The following is a 22,554-nucleotide window of genomic DNA, read 5'->3' on the forward strand; positions in this document are numbered from 1 at the left end:
GAACTGGAACCTAGACGTAGTTCTAAAGTATCTGTCATCGGAAGATTCGAACCTCCTCATCGGGCATCGTTTAGAGACATTACCACCCGAAAATGCCTATTCCTATTATCTTTAGCTACGGCAAAGAGAATTAGGGAATTGCATGCTCTGCAGGATGAAGTAGCATTCAAGGGAGACTCAGCGATTGCTCGTTTCAGACCCTGTTTTAGCGGAAAACGAGAATTCTACGAATCCCTGGCCTAAGTCATTCGAAGTCAAAGGCATGTCAAGTCTCGTAGGCAGAGAAACAGAGAGGTCTCTCTGCCCTGTTAGAGCTCTGAAGTTCTACCTTCAGAGAAAGCATCGAATGGGAGGCTCTAGACAAGGTCTTTGGTGCGCGGTAAAAGACCCCACAAGACTGATGTCCAAGAATGCTCCTGGCATTCGTTGTAAGAAACGTCATTACAGACACTCATAAGGCCTGTCCTGACGAACAGTTTACAACCTGTTTGAGAATAGAAGCTCATGAAGTTAGAGCTATAGCGACGTCTCTCTTGTTTCATAAGAATGTCGTTAAAAAACATAATAGATACGACATTTTGGAGATGCAACTCAGTATTTGCATCTCATTACTTGAAAGACGTGCGTGTGACATATGAGAAGTGTTTTTTTCTCTAGGTCCTTTCGTATCAGCGGATACGATTCTGGGTACGGGAGCAGACACCAATCCTTAAATGTTTATACTTTTCTTCTTTTTGGATATGGTCGAGTCTCTTCTAACAATAGAGGACTTAGGCTAGCACGGGCGGCCGTCTATTGTTCAGTAAAATTCTTGTCATATCCAATTAGTTGAGTATAATTTTTTGAAAATTATGTATGTGTGCGTAGTGATTTTGAGTTACGATTGTTGTGCCGAGTTCGGGGATAACTCTTAACAATCTGTAGTTCTAACATATGGTTAGGATCAGGTGGTCGGGATTGGTTGTGTGCTCCTTCATAAGGTGTATTGTCATATAAGTGGATCAGCACCCATTGACAAAGTCCTTTTAGGCTCTGCCGAGTAAGTGGGTAAGACCCCATCGGCAGACCCACAAGAACTCTTGGCCATAGATCATATATCTCGCTAAAGTTTCTTGAGGTGATGCAGACTACTGGGCAAACACCCACGAAGTCTACCACCTATCAGGTAGGAACCAAGGTTTTATTTATACCTACAACATATGTTGTTTACCTGTCTCCATTCCATATAAGCAAGCTCTCTTACCCTCCACCGAAGGGTGCCAATCAGCTATGTATATATCTGACAGGTAAGTTGATTGTATGAAAATGATATTGTTTATGTTACAATAAAGTTTCATACATACTTACCTGGCAGATATATACAATTAAAGGCCCACCCAGCCTCCCCGCAGGAGACAGGTGGAAGAGAGAAAATATGATAGAAAACGGGGATGGTTCCTAGTCCTGCCACCCAGGGCAGGCCGGTAGATCACCTGACCTACCTGTAGCGAGTGGCGCGAAATTTGAATTTCTGTCGGGGACGACGGAGTCTTAGCTATGTATATATCTGCCAGGTAAGTATGTATGAAACTTTATTGTAACATAACAATATCATATTTACCGAAATTCGTTTCGCCTAAATATAATTGCTCGAGCATATCTTTTATGCTCGGTAGTTCTAGCCGAACGCATTCCTTCATGGAATAATGGATTACATGGCAACTCAGGATGACGAGTCGGCGAGAGCTCAGGCTCACTACTGCGTATTGAACTGCCTGACAGCAGCTCAGTATCAGGCTGGGCCTCCGAGATGCACTGTCAGTTATGTCTCTCTCTCCCCTGGTTTGATTGACTACCGAACCGTATCTCTGCCCAACAATCATGGACTTAGGTCTCTGATTAATGGGGATTCTCGCAATAATGAGGACCATCTACTGCTGTGACGCTAGATTCCATCGCCTTCGACATTGCGAGAATTTTCAATAGAGATATCTCTTGGACTCTTTCATCTTTCTGTTTACCGCACGGTAACAGAAGTCTGTACAAGTCTCCCGCTGCATCGCACTGCGATAATGCGAATGATTTTGCAGACATCTGAGTTTGTCTTCAAAATATCTCGTATTCGTAGGTATACAATTGTTCATTGTTCAACCGAATTACGAGATGTGTCAGAAGACATCGCCTACTCTCCGACCTGACAGCTCTACTTCCAAATGTTCAGCCCATGAGAAGCAGTTCTTCAGGCGGCTTTCCCCTGTGTTTTCATTACTGAAGAACGCCCCGCTTTCATTGCAACTACGACTTCTCACCGGACAGCAATGAAATAGCGGTTAGCGTTTTCAGTCATTTGTAAGCACAGGTTATGAATCTTGAGAATCCTTCTCTCGATTCGTCTGTGAAGACGTAGGTTGCATTCAATATCTACCTTCGTCTTCAACGGTACATAGTGTTGTTTCTCCTTAGCTGAGATTCAACAACCATGAGATGTTTTGCCTTCAGGGACCTCGGTCTCTAGAAGGCAATTGACTTTCGCCTGTTGGGCACATGCCTTAAGAGAATCATCACCTCGCTGTCTGGCATTGGTGACAAACAAAATACATTATTATTTGTTTGGTCTCTCGGCATAACCCTTTAAAGGCGAAGTGGTCACGTGACTTACTCGGATGCTTTGACAACTTGCCTCCTACCGAACGCAGTCAGTCGGCAGCTGTCAGAGCGGCCGAGTCAGTTACGAACTACGCTGTTGACTTAGTTCGGTTAGTTACAGAGCAATCATTACTTCGTTTTAATAATAGCTTGTCACAGTACCCATACCATTGACACCCACCATGGAGTGTCGGTGTCCTATCCACTACCGAGAACTTCGCTGCATGGGGATAGGAGGATGCGAGAGACTTCGTGGCAAACGGACAGACCAGTATGGGTACTGGACATCACCGAAAGTAGAGAAGAGGAATAGGTCATGCGACTATTTCCTTCTTTTCCTCTGAGGAACTGCATGACTTCTCCTGCGAAGTCAAGCATACCAGGGGAGTGGGGATCCGTGACGCTCGATTTCGTACACCGAACTTCGTAGCGAAGACTCAGAACCCTTCGGTCCCTGACGATTGGTTCGAGTCGTTCACAATCCCCTCCCTAATGGACTTCACCGCCTTCGATGCGAAGGAGATGCTGCCTTGTCCGCAAGAACTTCTCCTTGGCGCAGGTACTGAAGGCAGGGGTCTGGTCCAACCAGACCACATGCCCTTCCTTCTACCTTCGGGATATTGCCCACAGGTCCTTGGATCTTTTTTCCTTGGGGACCCGTGGTGGCTGCTCAACACGTTGTGTAGCGAACCCAGACCCTCGCAGGCTGAACAGCATCGAGTCCTGGTGTGACCGTAAGAATGGATGAGTGAATGAGAGTGTGACTGGCTCCTCTTCCCATCTTTTTCTTCCCCTCTACCTGTGGTTAGAGGGACACGGTCGTCACCCTGCTGGATTAGGACAAGATGCAGGTGAGCTACTCAACAGAGCCCCATCCTATCCCTTTCACTAGGGATAGGAGTGTATATCCACCACTTCCTCCAACAAGGGGGAGGAAGTGGATGCCAGCTTGAGACAACCCATACTTTATGTTGCCTCTTGCAAACAGGAACAAGTTCTTGCTTGCTGTACGAAGAGATACGCTTGCCTCTCTCTTAGTACTCGGCCCAGAGGTCTGACCATTGATTCCTGCGGGTGCACACCCCGATCAATCGGACAGAGGCTTGGATCCCTCCCTCGCTCTTACGACCAGGGAGGCATTCCAGGGATGGACGAACACCAGTCTGTTTATCAAAAGACTCAGATTCCTCCCACCAAGAAGTGAGTCTTCCTATTGTTAAAGGACCGATGGTTTGTATTACGTATCGGAACAAATGACAATTTGTCGAAAATTGCATTTTTCCTAACTATACAAAACCTGAAGGTCCTTTACATATAGTCCCTCATCATGCCACCCCTCACTCTGCGTATTTTGCATGGGCCAAAAGCAAAAGTGATTTGTTTACCTCCCAGTCGCGCGGCGCGCGACTGTCGGACAAGCAGTTAACTACCGTTCTCCCCTTGTTCGAAGCTTACGACCGTTCCAGCTGCCGCTAGCTACTTCCTATTGTTAAAGGACCTCAGGTTTGTATAGTTAGGAAAAATGCAATTTTCGACAAATTGTCATTTTTATATCCTACAACATTAGTTGTTTCCCGTCTTACCTGTATTATTTAGCTGTCTCTTACCCTCCACCAAGGGTGCCAATCAGCTAAGTATATATCTGTCAGGGAAGTTCATATACAAAAATGATATTGTTAAACTACAATAAAGTTTTGTACATACTTACCTGGCAGATATATACGATTAATGGCCCACCCAGCCTCCCCTCAGGAGACAGGTGGAAGAGAAAAATCTGACAAGCAAACGGGAGTGGTTCGTACATCCGCCACCCAGCGGCGGGTAAGGTAGACCACCTGACCTACCTGTTGCGTGTGCCGCGAGATTTGAAATTCTGTCGGGAACGTCGGAGACTATAGCTAAGTATATATCTGCCAGGTAAGTATGTACAAAACTTTATTGTAGTTTAACAATATCATATTTATGATAAAAAAAACATGATTTACTGTAATGATTACAGAACCCAACTATAATATTAATGTATAAACAGCAAAATACAGCAATAAAAATCTAGTTTTGTCTTTTGTTTACGTTTAGAATCAGCTGATGGACGTTTATTACCGAAAGAATTATTTTGGAAAACAATTTAGTTGCTAAAAGAAACGAATCTATTAATGGAATTATTATTATTAACTTTGTACATAATAGTTTATGATATTATGATACAGTAATTCATATTTCATTGAGAGAGAGAGAGAGAGAGAGAGAGAGAGAGCAGCTTGTGATAAGAGTAACTTGAATAGCTTGAGATAGCTGCTTAGGACGAGAATAGCTTGAGAGAGCAGCTTGGGACTAGAGTACTGTTGACTATCTTAGCTCGAGAATAACAATGAAATTTGTATTTTAAATATTTTATGATGATGATAAATGAAACATGGATAGTGATAAGATATTCTCTTGTATACTGTTATAATATGTGATAATCATTGAGTCAACTATAAAAGTTGTACTGAAGCACAGTTTCGTAAATCACAAAGAATAAAAATATGGCAACTCATATTTTTATTCTTTCAGGGACCATCTTGTTCTTTTATTACGATAATAATAGATCAGTACTATTATAGTTTTTTTCTGTAAGTGATGAGAGAGAGAGAGAGAGAGAGAGAGAGAGATTTTGCTATTTACATTCATAGTGTTTGAAAATTTGTGAATGAGTTTTTTTCTAAAAATGCATTTAGTCATGAAAAGAAGAGGAAAACAGTAATTAGCGAATCTTGCTCTATGATAAAATTCGTGATTTCGTTAATTTTCCGGAATACACGTAGCATTTGGGCTTTACAAAAAAAGTAAGTAAAGTGATTTATGACAGAGTTTAGAGGATACTTACGTAAAAATACATCGGTACTTTGTAAAACGGTGACGTCACTGTGGTCATATGTATTTTTTTCGTGAATGAATATACATTTATGATAAAAAATAGTTACTGTACTGCTTAGAGTACCATACTGTAATATTAATGTAATCACATCAAAATAAAGTAATCATTGTTCATTGTATACTGTAAACATGTAAAGTGTATTTTTGTCTTTTGAAAAATGGATTCCCAAAGGAATTATTCCTTGAAGAGGCTTTTTATTATGAAGATATGCCAATAATATATAAGATTTGCATTTTATTATGAATATATGACAATAATATATAAGGTAAAAATGGTTTTATTACGTTTACGCTTCATCGCCGATTGCAAACAACATACAATAATGTATGACAATTATCTTTTGTATGACTGCAGTGTTCAGAGAAGTTGATTACGTTATACCAAAACAATAATGAAGTTCGAATTGAAAATTTATGTTTTCCTAAATGTTATTACTACTGTAATTACACTACTACTATTAACATTTCTAAAAGGTTAAGAATGACAAAGGTGCTGTGAAGTGTAACTCAATGTTTACATTTCTGCTGGCCGCTCAACTACAAGTTGATGTCAATGACGTGGAATTTTTCCATGAATAGGCTATATATTATGAAGATATGCCAATAATATATAAGGTGAGAATGGTTTTATTACCTTTATTGTCAGTTAATATCATAATGTGAATCTGTTCATTCATTTGTTGGTTATCGGAACCGGACGAGGCTTAGCCTACCACCGACAAGCCCGCGATGCTGTGATTCATACCAGTGATATAGACTGAGAAGTGGTCCAAGGAAAAACCTGTGATTAACTGAATCCGTGATTGCTGATCCGTGGCTAAGCAAGGCCCCACTGTACTCAACTGTCTTGCAGAACAGTTTACCAGTTATTCATGCAGATTGTTATCAGCTATTCATGTAATTGTTATAATCGTAATGCGCATATATATCTTTATTATTTACTTTTTGGATATATGAAGATGTTTTACTGCCGGATTACCACCGTAGTGTGACGCAATCGTTTTCGGTCCCTGGGCCTCATTCTGTTTTCGCACCATAAGAAATTATGGGGCCGAATTTGCAATGACCAGAAAGTCGTTAAAAGAGGAAAGTTAGCATTGAGGGGCATATGTTTTGACTGAGAAAAATACAAATTTATTCAATAGCTAGCTTGTAAAAAATACTTGGTTATAAAAACTTGATTGACAACTAAGCAGCATGTCTACTATGGGTTTCAGAGACAGTGCAAGCACATTTTTGGGCAATACCTATTTCTGTAACGAACACTCGTAACAGAACGAGATTTTGCTATAGTGCATTACACCCAGTGCTGTAATTTATAAGGGTATCGTGAATCACTAATCGTAAAGAATAACGACACTTGTCCTTGTACCAAGAGACAAAAACTCCATTATGCAGAAATGGATATGAACACGTGTAAAAAGCTCCACCTAACCCCCCCCCCCCCCTTCCATCGCCACCCCTTTCCTTCTCTGTTCCTGTGCCTTCCCTTTCTCTCTTCTCTCTCTCTCTCTCTCTCTCTCTCTCTCTCTCTCTCTCTCTCTCTCTCTGTTGCCATACGGTTTGTGTTGACCCTCCAAACTGGGTATAAGACTATACACAAAACGTTGAAATTGGTGAAATTAGGCTATGTATTGGAAGTATATATACATAAATATTAAAGCAATTTTATCATTATTGCATTACTATGACAACTAGAATTCATGGAAACAGTTTATAATAATGAAACGGCGTATGTGTGAAGCCTCCACTAATGTGGCAACGATGATTTTGCCATTCTTATCATGCAAACATTAAAGGTTACATTTATTTCTGGCATACGATGATTAAAGAAATTCAAAATACTAATATAGACTGAAATCAATGAAAAGTGCTAGCAAAAACAAAAAAAGCAAAAAAAAAAAAAAAAATGTATATAATTCAGTTATCCGTAGTCGTTCCTCTATGCACATATCCGTAATCGTTCCTCTATGGTTTTCGGCAGCCAGATGTACGAAAACGTTAGAAACATTTGATTGTATCTACTACTTTAGAAATATCTTTAATTTTTCGGGGTAATTTGGTTGCAAAAAAGGGATAATATACATGAATTAAATCAAAATTTTTAAATAACAAAGTCAATTTAAACTAAATAACGAGTAAAGTAAACAATTTAGGGAATAAAACTTTGCAGTTTCGTCGTCTGTCGTCGTCTGCTGTTCGTAACTGTGTTTGTGGCGCGCGCGCTTAGAAACCAGGAACAGCAACGGGTTTAAAGTGCAATGTGGAGTGAACTGAGACCAAAATGTGTATAATAACAATCAAATAAGCACTGTGGAGTTTCAGTTGCGATGGCAGTAAGGATAAAAACCACCGATTACAAGGTAAGAATGAATTCAGTTCAAACCATATCCCCGGGAATAACAAGTTTCATACTTTCACTAATATAGGCAACAAAATGTTGTTTTATTGTGCTGATTACAACTGCAATCTTGAGTAAGATCAATAAACGTTACATATATACGCTAACAGTGTTCAAATGAGTGCTGGGAAGGCTGGGGAAAGATGGTGGCCGTCACTGATGAGAACCTTCCATGCAAAACGTAGCCGCCATATTGGATTTCAAAACTGCCTTGAAAACATATTTTACGAAGAGCTCACATGCTTATTTTAGTTCGTATGGGGCTTTCATATATCACATTATGTTGACGAAACTTCAGTCTTTTAAATGGTATGCTTAGAGTTGCAATTGTATTCTTGTTTCACCAATAAAATATCGAGTGAATAAGACCCGTCCACTGTGATGAGGGTTGGCTTGCCGTGGTGTTTTACCCTACCTATTTTCTCCAAAGTTGGAAATTAAGGCCATATTTTAAGATTTAAACAGAGGATTATGAAAAGGGTGGCTAACGCAGTGCAAACTTTACCAAAACGCTTTCAAAATTTTTACTTACAACCCAAAATATTTAGAAGATTGATGCCATCTTGATGTTTGAAAAAAATAGCCGGTACCGTATATTGGCTTCAAACCTTCACCAATAATTATCATCAGAATGATGTCTTCATGAGGCTCCACCCACTTTCGCCTCGTGATAATTCAGGATAACACTGAAGGCTACCATGGGCATTGTTGGATTAAAAAATTTAACTTCTGGCTATAAAAAGTAATTTCTCGAGTAGTTGTAAGAAGTGCTAAATGATCCTCAAGGATCCCAGCAGTTGGCCTAAACGTTTAATTCATGTATATTACTGCTATACTGTTGCGGCACTACTGCTACAGTAGTATTACTACGCTAACACTGATACCCCACCCACATCTATGTATCGTTCCGCCATTCATAAAGTCTTTGGGTTTCAGAGCCGATGGAGTTTCTGTCCAGTGGGTAGGCGGGGCAACATTACGTCAAAAGGTGTTTACCTTGCTTACGTAATGAATGTTTTTCGACTCTTGGCTCGTAATCACATGGCGTCGGCTAGATCATTCTTACTCTATAAAAATTAAAATTATCGGGTTTAGGTTATTGATAATACTGACAAAATTTGTGTGTGGATGTAAAATATACATATGTCAACTTTCAGCTACATCCAATGCTTTGACAAGGAGCAAAGTCCAAAAAACCGTGTTACAGAGACCCTGAATCTCATAGTACTTTGTCCTAACTTCCTTATGTCAGATGCCGTGCCCTAACTTGACTGGGGTTGGGGGGCTCCACCCCCTACCCAACTAGACCTCAATCCTAATTGATGATCCCTTACTCAGCATTCTACCCAAGACAGGAGCAGGCTCTAACACTGCTTCTGAGTAGAGGCTGAGTCCTTGCTTCTGATGTTCAGAGTTATTGGCTGGAGGGGACTTTCCCCCTCCTCCTCCCCCTCGGGTTAGGTCAGGACACGGCGCCCACAGGCTAGTCAGGTCATGAACTTCAGGTCTGGTTAGGTCAGGACGTGGCATTCTAGGAAAGGTTTGGTTTTTTCATCTGAAATGGGCTTTAATAGGGGAAACAACCGACTGGACTAGCTGATACAGTTTTCCCCGCGTGTGGATTCACCCTTCAAGAAAGTACTTTAACACGTCCTGACACCGGAGATTGGCACCAGTCACGAGTCATCGGTGGTGAGAGCAACAGCTTAAGACCTCTACTGTCCTTTTGAAGTAAGTATTTTCTCCAAAGTCAGAAATTAAGGTCATATTTTAAGATTAAACAGAGGTTAATGAAAGTTTAGCCATGCGCAGTGCAAACATACCTCCTCCACGCTTTCGAAATTTTTACTTATAACACTAACAATTTAGAAGATTGACACCATCTCCATATTTGCGGAGTCACTTTGTGTCAATAAACTTTCCATTCCATGTGCTAAATCCGCACACCACTTGTACCTGTAGACGCTGGGGCACTTTATTCACAACAATCGTCAACAATGACACCAACTGGGCAGATCCAAGGAAACTAAGATTTTTTGGTAGAAGAAGAAGAAGCGTGCACTAGATTATTATTTAAATAAATAGTTAAACGGCAGTATAAGGTCATGAATTGCTTAAATTTTTTACATATTCATGATTATTAATTTGAAAATATTCGTTGTTGAAAAAGTAAATAGATTCCTGACTCAAATATCAACAGTTATGCTGTGAACAGTACCTACGGCGTTGTTCGCACTCTATTATTTATCACTGTTGCCAATAGGTATGTGTTTACCCTCCAAACTGGGTAAAGACTTACACAAAACCAGGGAAATAAGTGAAGTTAGATTATCTATTTTTAGTATATACTATACATATTAGAGCAATTTTATCATTATTGCATTACTATGACAACTAGTATTCATGGAAACAGTTTGTAAATGCATTGGCATATGTGTGAAGCTCCATTAAATTGGCAACAATGACATTTTGCCATCGTCTTGGTTGCAAAAAAGGGATAATAGGCATGAATTAAGTAAACATTTTGAAGTAACAAAGTAAAGTTAAACTAAATAATGAGTAAAGTTAACAATTAAGGGAATAAAGCTTTGCACCTCATAAACTGTGTATTCGTGTGCTGCCCGCAACTGTGTTTGTGGAGTGAGCGCTTAGGAACCAGGTACCGCAGTGAGTGAATTAAGACCAAAACATGTATAATTACAATCAAATAAGCACTGTGGACTTTCAGTTGTGATGGCAGTAAGGATAAAACCACCGATTACAAGGTAAAAATGAATTTCAGTTTAAACCATGACCCTGGGAATAAGAAGTTTCATACTTTCACTAATAAGGCAACCAAATGTGGTTTTATTTTGCTGATTACAACTGCAGTCTTGAGTAAGATCAATAAACATTACATATGCATACGCTAACATTGTTCAAATGAGTGTTGGGAAAGATGTTGGATCTTTGGCGGTTACGAACGGCACCTCAGTCGGTGGATGCCATATTGGATTTAAAAACTGCCTTTAAAGCATATTTTATGAAGACCTCACATGCATATTTTAGTTCATATGGCGCTTTCATATATCATATTATGTTGACAAAACTTCAATCTTTTGAATGGCATGCTGAAAGATGTAATTGTATTCTTGTTTCACTAATTGAATATCGAGTGAATAAGGCTGATCCACGCGATGACGATGGATCCACTGCTGTGTTTCCACTTATCATTAGAATATCCAGTATGACTAGCTTTGTTTTTTAACTCAAAGTATAATTGAAGCTGCAATACATTATAATTTTTTTATTTTTATTTTACTTGTCAAGACCCATTTACAAAACATCTCAACATAAAATAGAAATTTCAAACTGACAACACGTACGTAAGATGAAGAGACACCGACTAACTGAATACGTAGTAATAATACGTACATAGTACATATGGGATGAAAAAATTTCCACAGACTCATTGTATATACAGTAGTATATGTTAGGTATTCCTGTACCCTCCTTCTGCTATTGGAACAGTTTCTGCCCATTCTCACCTTGCTGGGTCTGAGAAGGGTATTCTTGGACCTGATGACGAATCTGAACTCCCTCTGACTGGAGCTTTGGTTGGTGTGATTGGAATTTAACAGACCCTTATCATCCACACTTGAGTTCCCTCCTCTGTTTCTGCTACTCCAAGACATCTCCAGGTGATGAACAAGCTGCTGAGTTGAATGGCCATGGGGCAGCAATGTAGACTAGTACTCCTAGGCACCTGGGGTCCTTCAACTAGTGCACCTTTGGGTTTGGCATGTAGGCTTTGCCATGTTTTTGGCTGCCCTAATCATCATTCATATTATACTGGAGGAATTGTACTTTAATTATCAGATCAGAAACTCCCAATTATCTGATCAGAAACTCCCTTGTTACTAATCTTCAACAATTGGACTAGCTTTTGCCAAAGATGTAACCTTATGAAAGACCTCAGGCTTTTATATATGAAAAAATATACATTATTTTGGACTTAAAGTACTTCACTAGTATGTCATTTCTGAAATTTAAAAATGCACAAGCTTTCCAGCACAAAAATTATCACAAAGGTACAAATTGTGAAAGTAGTTTTCCTGGTAAAACTGTCATTTGGTCTCTTCACTAAAGGCAATTTTGATTTTTATTGTAGTCTGGAATTTTATATTCAAATCTGAAGTGAAATTTAAAGCTCAAAGCCCAGTACAATAAAAGAAGCTAATTAAATTTTCAGTTAAGAAAAATTCCATTTCAGAAGTCTTAGATGTCTGAAACATAAATATTGTCCATAACTCGAGATCATAAAATGCTGCTGCTTTTGTTTCCTACAGAGGGTCTGGACAGGAAGTGGGTCGATCATGTCACTTTTTAGAATTCAAGGGCAAAAAAGTTCTTGTAAGTATCCTTTTCACAATTCATTTAATATTGTTTGTAATGTTATTGTTGAAGTAGTACATAATTTCAAAATACTGTGCAATTAATTTAGTATTTGCTGTTTGATAGAACCAGAAGACTTAGAGTGCATGCTGTTAATTTTTAAAATATGCAGAACATAGAATCAGTAGACTTAGAGTGTATATTATTCATCTTTAAAATATTCAGATCACCAGATATAATTATTTTATCCATGTGAGACACAGTATGATGATGAAATGCTTGGATGTATTTTACAATATTTCCTGTACTTTCAGCTCGACTTTGGTATTCACCCTGCGCTGACTGGGATGAGTGCTTTGCCCTTTGTAGATCACATAGACCCAGAACAGATTGATCTGATTCTTGTCTCCCATTTTCACTTGGATCATGCGGGTGGACTGCCTTGGTTCCTCATGAGAACTCGTTTTCGAGGTCGTTGTTATATGACTCATCCTACAAAGGCAATTTATAAGTGGCTTTTGTCAGACTACATCAAAGTCAGGTTAGTTTGAAGGATTTTGTTCATGGTAATATCATATCTGTTGTTTTTAGTTATATACCTAAGTATTGTATTACCTTTTGGCTCCGTTTATTTTCTAATTTTCAATGTGAGCCTTTTGTATTTGGAAGAGTGCTGCGAAGGTGAAGGTCTTTTTGGTTTGTTCAAAATGAAGAGCAAACCAATCTTGCTGAATGTATATCCATATAAAAGGTTTAAGATTTGTATATCTGTGAAAACTGTAAATTATCATTACAGTAATATATAATTTTTTTTGACTATTATCAGGTTTGCTACGAACTGTGGGAGCAGTAAAAGGACTCAGGTTAATAAGTGGGGTATTGCAGTACATTTTAGCTTCCTGTTTGGAAAAAAAAAAAAAGTGTTTAGTTATGCTGTCTTATGTACTTGAAATCCTTACCCATCCTCACAATGGAGAATTTTATTAATGCGTTCCGTTGATTCAGTGTAAACATTTTTCATAAGCAAAGATTTGTATAGTTTTAGGAACTGCTAAAGTGTGAAATTCCAGTGTCAAGTTGCTGGTTATATTTAGCATGTAAGAGTAGTAGTAACCGAGTCTCTTTCTTTGCAGCAATATTGCGACTGAACACATGCTCTACTCGGAAAGTGACCTCGATTCTTCATTAAACAAAATAAATGTCATCAACTTCCACGAAGAAAAGGAGGTCAATGGTATCAAGTTTTGGTGTTACCATGCAGGCCATGTCCTCGGTGCTGCAATGTTCATGATTCAGATTGCGGGTGTGAAGGTATTTATAATATCGTGTTTTATGTTTATAATATAGAGGATTAACAAGACTATTGTATTGTTATATTGTCCAGCTATGAGTTTAGAAAACAATTACAGCATAACAGTCTGATCTAGTATGCACAGTTTATTGAGAAAGTAGTTTTGCAGTACTGAAGTCATCATTATCATTTTTATCCCAGATGAGTGCTCACCCTCCACTTCTCTTACATATTCACTTCTTGCTTGAGTTCCCATCTGGTCCAGGTTTCAGTCTATGCCCTTTATTATTTTATGAATTTTGACATGCAACTTTCTTATCAGCTACATTTCTGCCCAACTGCTTTTTCCTTCCCATGATATGTCAGACCATTTCATTGGATGAACTGACATTAGTACATGACAAATGGAAAAGTGAGAAGTTCTCTTGTACTGGGTTACTGAATGCTTATAAGCCCTACTCTGTACAGAGAAACCATTGATCAGCGGACCACTTCACATACCTTGATGAAGTCTTGAAGGACACATCACATTCCAGTGATCATTTAGTTACACATAAAGGAACTGAAACCTTTTTCCTGTGACCCCACAGTAGTATGTTGTGTAGTCCCTCAGATACAAGAAAAAGTAAGGTGGATGGTTCACGCTGCATTAAAGGAATTTTCTTGAATTAATAATGACAATAACCGAGAACAAAAATTAAAAACTTCAGGTAACCTGCTTCTGTAAAACCTGGAACACAAATATATTGTTCAAGCAAAAGAAAATCACTTAAATTGTATATTGAAGGTTTAATTACACTTAAACTAAAAAATCACATTAAGTCGTTAAATTTCCTAAACATACACAAAAACTGGCAAAACTACAAATGTCCAGTATTGTAGCACATCAGATTATTGAAATTCAATAGCAAACGGAATTGCTGAAGAAATTTGCCTGTTAAACTGTATGAAGTTAGGAAGGAATGGGGCAAGTGATCCTTGGGAGGAATAAATTATGAAAAATTACCACTTGAGAACAAAACAAGCAAACACTCACACTGGCTCAGAAGGCAAAAACGTTAATAGCATCAATAATATTCACATCTCTGTAGAAAGAACATTGAAATGCATTAGGGTTCAAAGTGCATTAAATGAATATGTGAAAATGAATGGCACATCAAACAAAACATTTAAAATTTTAGAATCCTTGTAGAGTAATTTGACATAGATCACTACTGCAGAGCATAGTCACACTGAAGAATGACGGTAATGCCATCTGCAATGCTGGAGTGTTGTCTGAAAATGCACAGGAAGTCTTTTTTTTTTTTTTTTTTTTTTTTTTTTTTTTTTTTTTTTTTTTTTTTTTTTTTTTTTTTTTTTTTCTTTCAAGATTTATCAATTTGATTTGATGAGGGATCCATTTGCATGGAATAGGCCTCTTCATGATTAATTGTTTGTAGAAATAAAAATTGATTGCAAAAATATTGTACAGTATGCAGCATACTAGATGACTATGCATTTGATTTATGTAATTATGAGTACTAATGATTTAGAGTGAAAATAATCACCAGGTTATTTACAGTGCATCTGCAACATGTTCTGCTTAGGTCCTTTCATTCATAATGACAGTTTGCACCATGTGTACATGTTCATTTCTGTTCAACAGCTGCTGTATACTGGAGATTTTTCAAGGCAAGAAGATCGTCATTTGATGATGGCAGAGATTCCTCAGATTCGACCAGATGTTTTGATGATTGAATCTACCTATGGAGTCAGCATCCATGAACCAAGAGAAAGCAGAGAATCCCGTTTTACAACAACAGTGCACACAATTGTCAGCAGAGGGGGTCGGTGCCTGATACCAGTGTTTGCGTTGGGTCGTGCACAGGAGCTGCTTTTAATTTTAGGCAAGTATTGTTTCCTTTCACATGTTAGATATGAAATGAGTTCTTCTGTGCTCTTTCTGCCTGAACTGCCTGATTCTCTGCAACTTACCACAAGATGCCATCCTATTACTTCTGTATCTACTGCTTTGCTGACCAACTGTTTGTCACTCCTGCTCATCACATCTCACATCTCCAAATCGTTTCAGTCTTTGAGATGTCAGTCTTTTTATCTTGCCTATTGATGCCATATCTCTCCATTAGTTCCCACAATCTTCCATCCACTGCCGCCATGTTAATTTGAGTGTGCCCTGCTTTTATGTGCAAAAACAGCTTGTCACTCTTTATCCAGAGTCAGTTTATCTTCATTAATTTAGTGTCAAGGGGCGTGTACTTTTAGAACAAGGATCCAAAGAGCTTGGGTAAGTAAATGGGAACATTCCTTAAAATCTTATACTATACAGCTTATGGATATTAGCCAAACAGGAATAACTGTCATTAAGTAATCTGCCCTGGAAGTGATGCATTGGTGTTTGTTGTTAGGTCAGCCAGAAGATATTTCTGCTGGACACCTAGTGATGTTTTGATTTTTACCACGAAGACTAGTAGTATACTCTTGTGAACTGCTTGCTTTCATTTTTTGTCATATTTCCCACCTTTTGTTTACCTTGAAATAAGTATGAAGAATGTAGAGGGCATTAATCTAAAAATTATAGCAATTTGGGTACATATATGTTCTACAGAAATTAAAATATTCTTTTTTATTGCAGATGAATACTGGCAGTTGCACCCTGAGTTACATGAAATTCCAATATATTATGCATCTGCCTTGGCTAAGAAATGTATGAGTGTCTACCAAACATACACTCATGCTATGAATGAAAGAATTCAGCGCCAGATCTCTATAAGTAATCCATTCCAGTTCAAGCATATATCAAATCTAAAGGTAAAATGTTTAACTACAGCTTGTCGTTGACCCATGTTTATATATTGATATGATAGTGTGCATATGATAATCTTCTTCCTCCCAGCTTTATCCCTATTTGGGGGTCACTGTTTTTAATGAGTCTCTTCCATCTACCTCTGTCCTGTGTCATTTCCTCCCGTACTCCCTTCTCCTTCATATCATCTCTAATGCAATCTCTCCACCTGGTCTTAGGTCTTCCTCTCCTTCGTGTTCCATCTACCTCCACGTCCATCACTTCTCTTGCCATGTGTTGCTCTTCTCTTCTCATCAGGTGGCTGTACCATCTTAACCTTGCCTCTTGCAGTTTCTTTGATGCTTCAGTGACCTTTGCTGTACCCCTAATATGTTCATTTCTTATCTTGTCCTTTTTGGTTACTCCACTCATCCATCTAAACATCCTCATTTTGGTTACGTCCAACTTTCTGCCCTCTTTTTTTCTTTAGTGGTGGGCAGAAAGTTGGACGTGGCTAACAGAGATGAGGATGTGCATATGATAATACAATTTTTATTAGTAGACATTAGAGACCCAGCTTTCAGAACACCCCTATAGGAAAGTGTTAGTGCTGTCAATGCACCTCATGTGGTGCACTATCAGCATTACTTGACATTCTTTGTAGTGCCCCTTTGGCCCGTAGCTGCAACCCCTTTCATTCCTTTTACTGTTACCTCCATTTGTATTTTCTTTTTTACTTTCCACCCTCTCCTAACAATTGTTTCATAGTGCAACTGCAAAGTTCACTCCTTTAAAGCCATTTTACTCTCAATTTTCCTCTCAGCATTAAATGACTTCAAAGGTCTCGGTGCTTCTTGACCTTTGGCCTGAATATTATATTCTGTTCCAACTTTCAGTACAAGTTATTTTTATATTTTGATGTTTTGTTTATTCCTAGGGAATGGACCAGTTTGAGGATATTGGTCCCTGTGTCATCATGGCCTCTCCTGGTATGATGCAAAGTGGTCTATCTAGGGAACTTTTTGAGATATGGTGTCCGGATCCAAAGAATGGTGTTATAATTGCAGGTTAGTATTAGTTTTCGAGTAATCAGTTCTTTTTATTCTCAGTTGATGTGTCTGTAATGAAAGTTAGAGTATTGTGTTGTTTGTCAATAATTTGGGATGCTTCTTAGCGACTACTCTCCAAGGCAGTCAAAGAAAGATTGATGTGTCACAGGATTCTATGCCTGGTCAGTGACAAGCTTCCACCTCGTATATGTATGAGTTGCCAGATGCCACAGATTCTTTGCTTTACAATCTTTGATTGTTTTTAACTGGTTTCCAGTTGGCACAAGAAGATTATCCTGTTGTTTAGACCTCCGGTTTGTTAGCTATGAAAAATACAGATTGATTAAAAATTTGTCATATTTATTATTATTATTATTACTAATTATTATTATTATTATTATTATTTATTTTTTATTTTTTTATTTTTTTATTGCTCTATCACAGTCCTCTAATTCAACTGGGTGGTATTTATAGTGTGGGGTTCCGGGTAGCATCCTGCCTCCTTAGGAGTCAATCACTTTTCTTACTATGTGCGCCGTTTCTATGATCTCACACTTCTGTATGAGTCCTGGAGCTACTTCAGCCTCTAGTTTTTCTAGATTCCTTTTCAGGGATCTTGGAATCGTGCCTAGTGCTCCTATGATTATGGGTACAATTTCCACTGGCATATCCCATATCCTTCTTATTTCTATTTTCAGGTCTTGATACTTATCCATTTTTTCCCTTCTTTCTCTTCAACTCTGGTGTCCCATGGTATTGCAACATCAATGAGTGATACTTTCTTCTTGATTTTGTCAATCAACGTCACGTCTGGTCTGTTTGCACGTATCACCTTATCTGTTCTGATACCATAGTCCCAGAGGATCTTTGCCTGATCGTTTTCAATCACTCCCTCAGGTTGGTATTCGTACCACTTATTACTGCAAGGTAGCTGGTGTTTCTTGCACAGGCTCCAGTGGAGGGCTTTTGCTACTGAATCATGCCTCTTTTTGTACTGGTTCTGTGCAAGTGCCAGACATTCGCTTGCTATGTGGTTTATGGTCTCATTATTATTATTATTATTATCATTATTATTATTATTATTATTATTATTATTATTTTTTTTTTTTTTGTGTGCTCTTATCACAGTCCTCCAATTCGACTGGGTGGAATTTATAGTGTGGGGTTCCGGGTTGCATCCTGCCTCCTTAGGAGTCCATCACTTTTCTTACTATGTGCGCCGTTTCTAGGATCACACTCTTCTGCATGAGTCCTGGAGCTACTTCAGCGTCTAGTTTTTCTAGATTCCTTTTAAGGGATCTTGGGATCGTGCCTAGTGCTCCTGATTATGTGTACGATTTCCACTGGCATATCCCATATCCTTCTTATTTCTATTTTCAGATCTTGATACTTATCCATTTTTTCCCTCTCTTTCTCTTCAACTCTGGTGTCCCATGGTATTGCGACATCAATGAGTGATACTTTCTTCTTGACTTTGTCAATCAACGTCACTTTTGGTCTATTTGCACGTATCACCCTATCCGTTCTGATACCATAGTCCCAGAGGATCTTTGCGTGATCGTTTTCTATCACTCCCTTAGGTTGGTGCTCGTACCACTTATTACTGCAAGGTAGCTGGTGTTTCTTGCACAGGCTCCAGTGGAGGGCTTTTGCCACTGAATCATGCCTCTTTTTGTATGGGTTCTGTGCAAGTGCCGGACATTCGCTTGCTATGTGGTTTATGGTTTCATTTTTCGTATTGCACCTCCTACATATGGGAGAGATGTTATTTCCGTCTCTCGTTCTTTGAGCATATCTGGTTCTTAGGGCCTGATCTTGTGCCGCTGTTATCATTCCTTCAGTTTCCTTCTTTAGCTCTCCCCTCTGTAGCCATTGCCATGGTGCCATCGCTGGCTAGTTCTTTAGTCTGTCTCATGTATTGTCCGTGCATTGGTTGTTGTGCTAGTCCTCTGTTCTGTCTGTCATTCTCCTGTCTGTATATTTCTGGGTCTTCGTCTAACTTTTAATATCAGTCCTTACTTCCATGCCACTTTAGCCCCAGCGTCTTCACTGGTTTTCAGATATTATTATTATTATTATTATTATTATTATTAATACTAATTAGAAGATAAACCTCTCTATATATGGAACAAGCTTAAGGGGCCATTGACTTGAAATTCAAACTTCGAAAAAATATGGTGCTCATTTGAAAGAAGTTAACGAAAATAATGGGAAATACAGAACAAAGAATCAGTTATTAGGGAAAAAACAAAGATAAATGAGTAAATTATAGTTAAATAGATAAAAGTATAGATTAAAATGCAAGGTGCATCATTGCTTGAATTTCTTTAGGTTTTAATAGATAAAATTTGATCCTCCCAAGGTTACTGTGTGGAAGGCACACTGGCAAAAGAAATTTTAAAGGAACCCGAGGAAGTGACAACAATGTCTGGTCAGCGGTTACCCATGAAGTGTTCAGTGGAGTACATATCATTCTCAGCCCACACTGATTATGAGCAGACTTCACATTTTATTAGAACCATTCGTCCTCCAAATGTGGTGAGTGTACTTATATATGCATGTATACTGTTGGCTCAGGACACCTGCTTTTCTAAAAATCCTTGTCATTTTGATTTCCTTTTTTAAAATGCCTTAATACATATATGATATTTTCTTAGTTGTATGTAACATACACACATCCTTCTGTACACAGTACATACTATAAATCATTACTAGGTGTAAAGCCTGAATCATTTGAAATGCTATGAAAGTAATTGGTATAAAGAATTGCCTTAAGTTAATGGACTTCAGCAAACCAAATTTCATCAATTATATTGGATGTGTAAGTCTGAAAAAAAACTCATATGTATTTGCACTGTATTGTATATGCAAGCCTCCTTATACTGTGAACCTTATTTTGTATTCACAAGACCTTTCACTGAAGCCTATACTTACGATGGTTTTCAAACATTTTACTATTGAACTGTTAACTAGTAACCAAAGAATGCATTATACACACACTGTTGTATGTAGATCGAAACAAAATTATGCAAAAAGATTTCAGTTGGATGGTTATTATACTTTTAAGACAGTTTGCTCTGTAATTTAAAATTTAAGACAGTTTGTTCTTTAATATATCAAAAGCATTTCTGTGTAAAAGGGAGAGAGAGTTGACATTTTTACATCTTTCTCAAGAAAGAGGAAGAGATTGACTGTTGCCCAGTTATATGCAGTTTATTATTGAAAATGGCCCAGGCTCATTTATCTATTCATCACCATTTTGTATTGAACAGTATACTTTTAGTCATATGTATGGATGTGGAAGTAGTGGAGAGATTGCACCAACGTTTCAGGTGTTGCAATGTAGCACATTTATACATTTTTCAGGAGTGCAGTAAAATTCTCACAGTTCAATTGCCTTTAGGGTCTTGGAATGACATTATTAATGTTTGGATGTGTTGCTAAGTAAACTTGCTCCACTAAATGAGAAATTATTTTCTTCATCATGCTTTCATATGTCCATTGATTCTGAGAACCCTTAAAACTATAGATACATATTATTTTTTCAGGTTTTGGTCCATGGAGAGATGACAGAAATGTCTCGTCTGAAGTCTGCAGTGGAGCGGGAGTATGAAGGAATCACTAAAGACCCTGTCAGTGTTTACAACCCTAAGAATCTTGAGACAATAACTTTCCACTTTAGGGGTGAAAAAATGGCCAAGGTAAATTGGGCGGTTTGCAGTAATATCATTGACATTACTCATTTGTGACATGATTTTGTGTTGATGCCATTTGATAATTATCGTGAAATAATAACTGTCAGATACATTATTTAAATACAGCATTCATTTATTAATGTTGATCTTTTCAGGTTATGGGAGACCTGGCTCTCAACAAGCCTAAAGAAACTAGCGTTGTATCTGGTGTCCTTGTGAAGCGTAACTTTAATTGCCACATCATTTCTCCCCATGAATTGGGCAGTAAGTTTTAGTTTTTATATTTATGCTTCATAGTATATGTAGATACAGTTAAGTAGCACTTTATTAATGCATTTTGATATACTGGGCTAGTTACTAAAGGTGTCTTGAGAATTTCATAGGCATCTTGTTTCAGTCTTCACTTCAATAAAGTCATTCTTTTTCTTTTAACTATGGATTTATAGAGAAATATATTATGGTCAGATACATATATGAATTTGTTTTGGCTTTTTCCAAGTTGTTTTGCATTCATATTTCAGAGTACAGCGATCTCTCTGTATCGCAAATTAATCAGAGAACGAGTATCCACTACTCTGGATCCTGGCAACTCCTTCATTACTTGTTAGCTTCCATGTATGGGAATGTAGAGGTGCTTGTCACAGATACTGAAGAAAGCAAAAGCATAAGAGTATTTGATTCTGTGACCATCATTCAGGAACCACCTTTGGTGGTGATAGAGGTAAGATGTTTAATTGAGCCTGTCAGTGTTGTAGAGTACCTACCCATACTATATGAATTGCTTCAAGGTGTTTGTGATTGACAATTATTTTCATATGTGGGAGAGAATTATTTTCGACTTCAGAGAATTTACACATTTTATAAAATGTTTATTAATTAGATGTTTTTCATAGTGGCAAACAGTCTCTGATATACAGTTTTTTTTTTTTTTTTTTTGCATTTTTTATTTTTTGCATATGTAATAATTGCTAGGTACTGTAGTTAGAACAAACCCTTCTATTTGCCATTCCACTTAACATGGCCCTTGTAAAAATCTGGCACCATTGGCAAGGTAGCATTTGTTTCTAAGAAGAAGAGATAACTCTTTTATTTATACTTACGTATATACATATTTTAAATCCTCAGTTTCATAGCCAAAGTTAGCTTCTATCTGTATTGATTTTCTCCTTGTAGAGCCCTTGTTCTTCATTCATATAGGCTTCATCCTCCTTGTTTTAACTGTAATTTAATGCTGTCTCATCCCTTATTCATAGTTTGTCATCCCCCTGTTTTTAACTAATTTAATGCTGTCTCATCCCATATACTTATAGTTGTTGCTATATTTTGCATGCGGCTGCCTCCCAAATGAGGTTGATGGAAGAATTACCTTTGCAGATTATTGGTTTATATCTGAAATGTTCCAAATTTTTTTGTGAACTTCC

General features: G+C 38.0%; 2 protein-coding genes across 2 annotated transcripts in view; one reads left to right on the forward strand and one right to left on the reverse strand.

Moving 5' to 3' along the window:
• The window catches only part of LOC135197678 (cleavage and polyadenylation specificity factor subunit 3-like), a gene marked incomplete in the record, with an annotated part of 63,578 nt that overhangs the window by 2,933 nt on the left and 38,091 nt on the right, over nucleotides 1-22,554 (reverse strand).
• Nucleotides 12,271-21,854, forward strand: LOC135197677 (cleavage and polyadenylation specificity factor subunit 3-like; the record flags this gene model as incomplete). Its single annotated transcript, XM_064224697.1, is given in 10 exon segments — nucleotides 12,271-12,334; nucleotides 12,631-12,857; nucleotides 13,450-13,627; nucleotides 15,253-15,493; nucleotides 16,240-16,415; nucleotides 17,327-17,456; nucleotides 19,801-19,976; nucleotides 20,987-21,139; nucleotides 21,289-21,397; nucleotides 21,655-21,854. Coding segments are annotated over 9 exon segments (1,557 nt in total), but the record flags the coding sequence as incomplete, so codon positions are not given.

The sequence above is a fragment of the Macrobrachium nipponense genome, chromosome 21 (genome assembly GCF_015104395.2).
Source record: "Macrobrachium nipponense isolate FS-2020 chromosome 21, ASM1510439v2, whole genome shotgun sequence".
NCBI lineage: Eukaryota > Metazoa > Arthropoda > Malacostraca > Decapoda > Palaemonidae > Macrobrachium > Macrobrachium nipponense.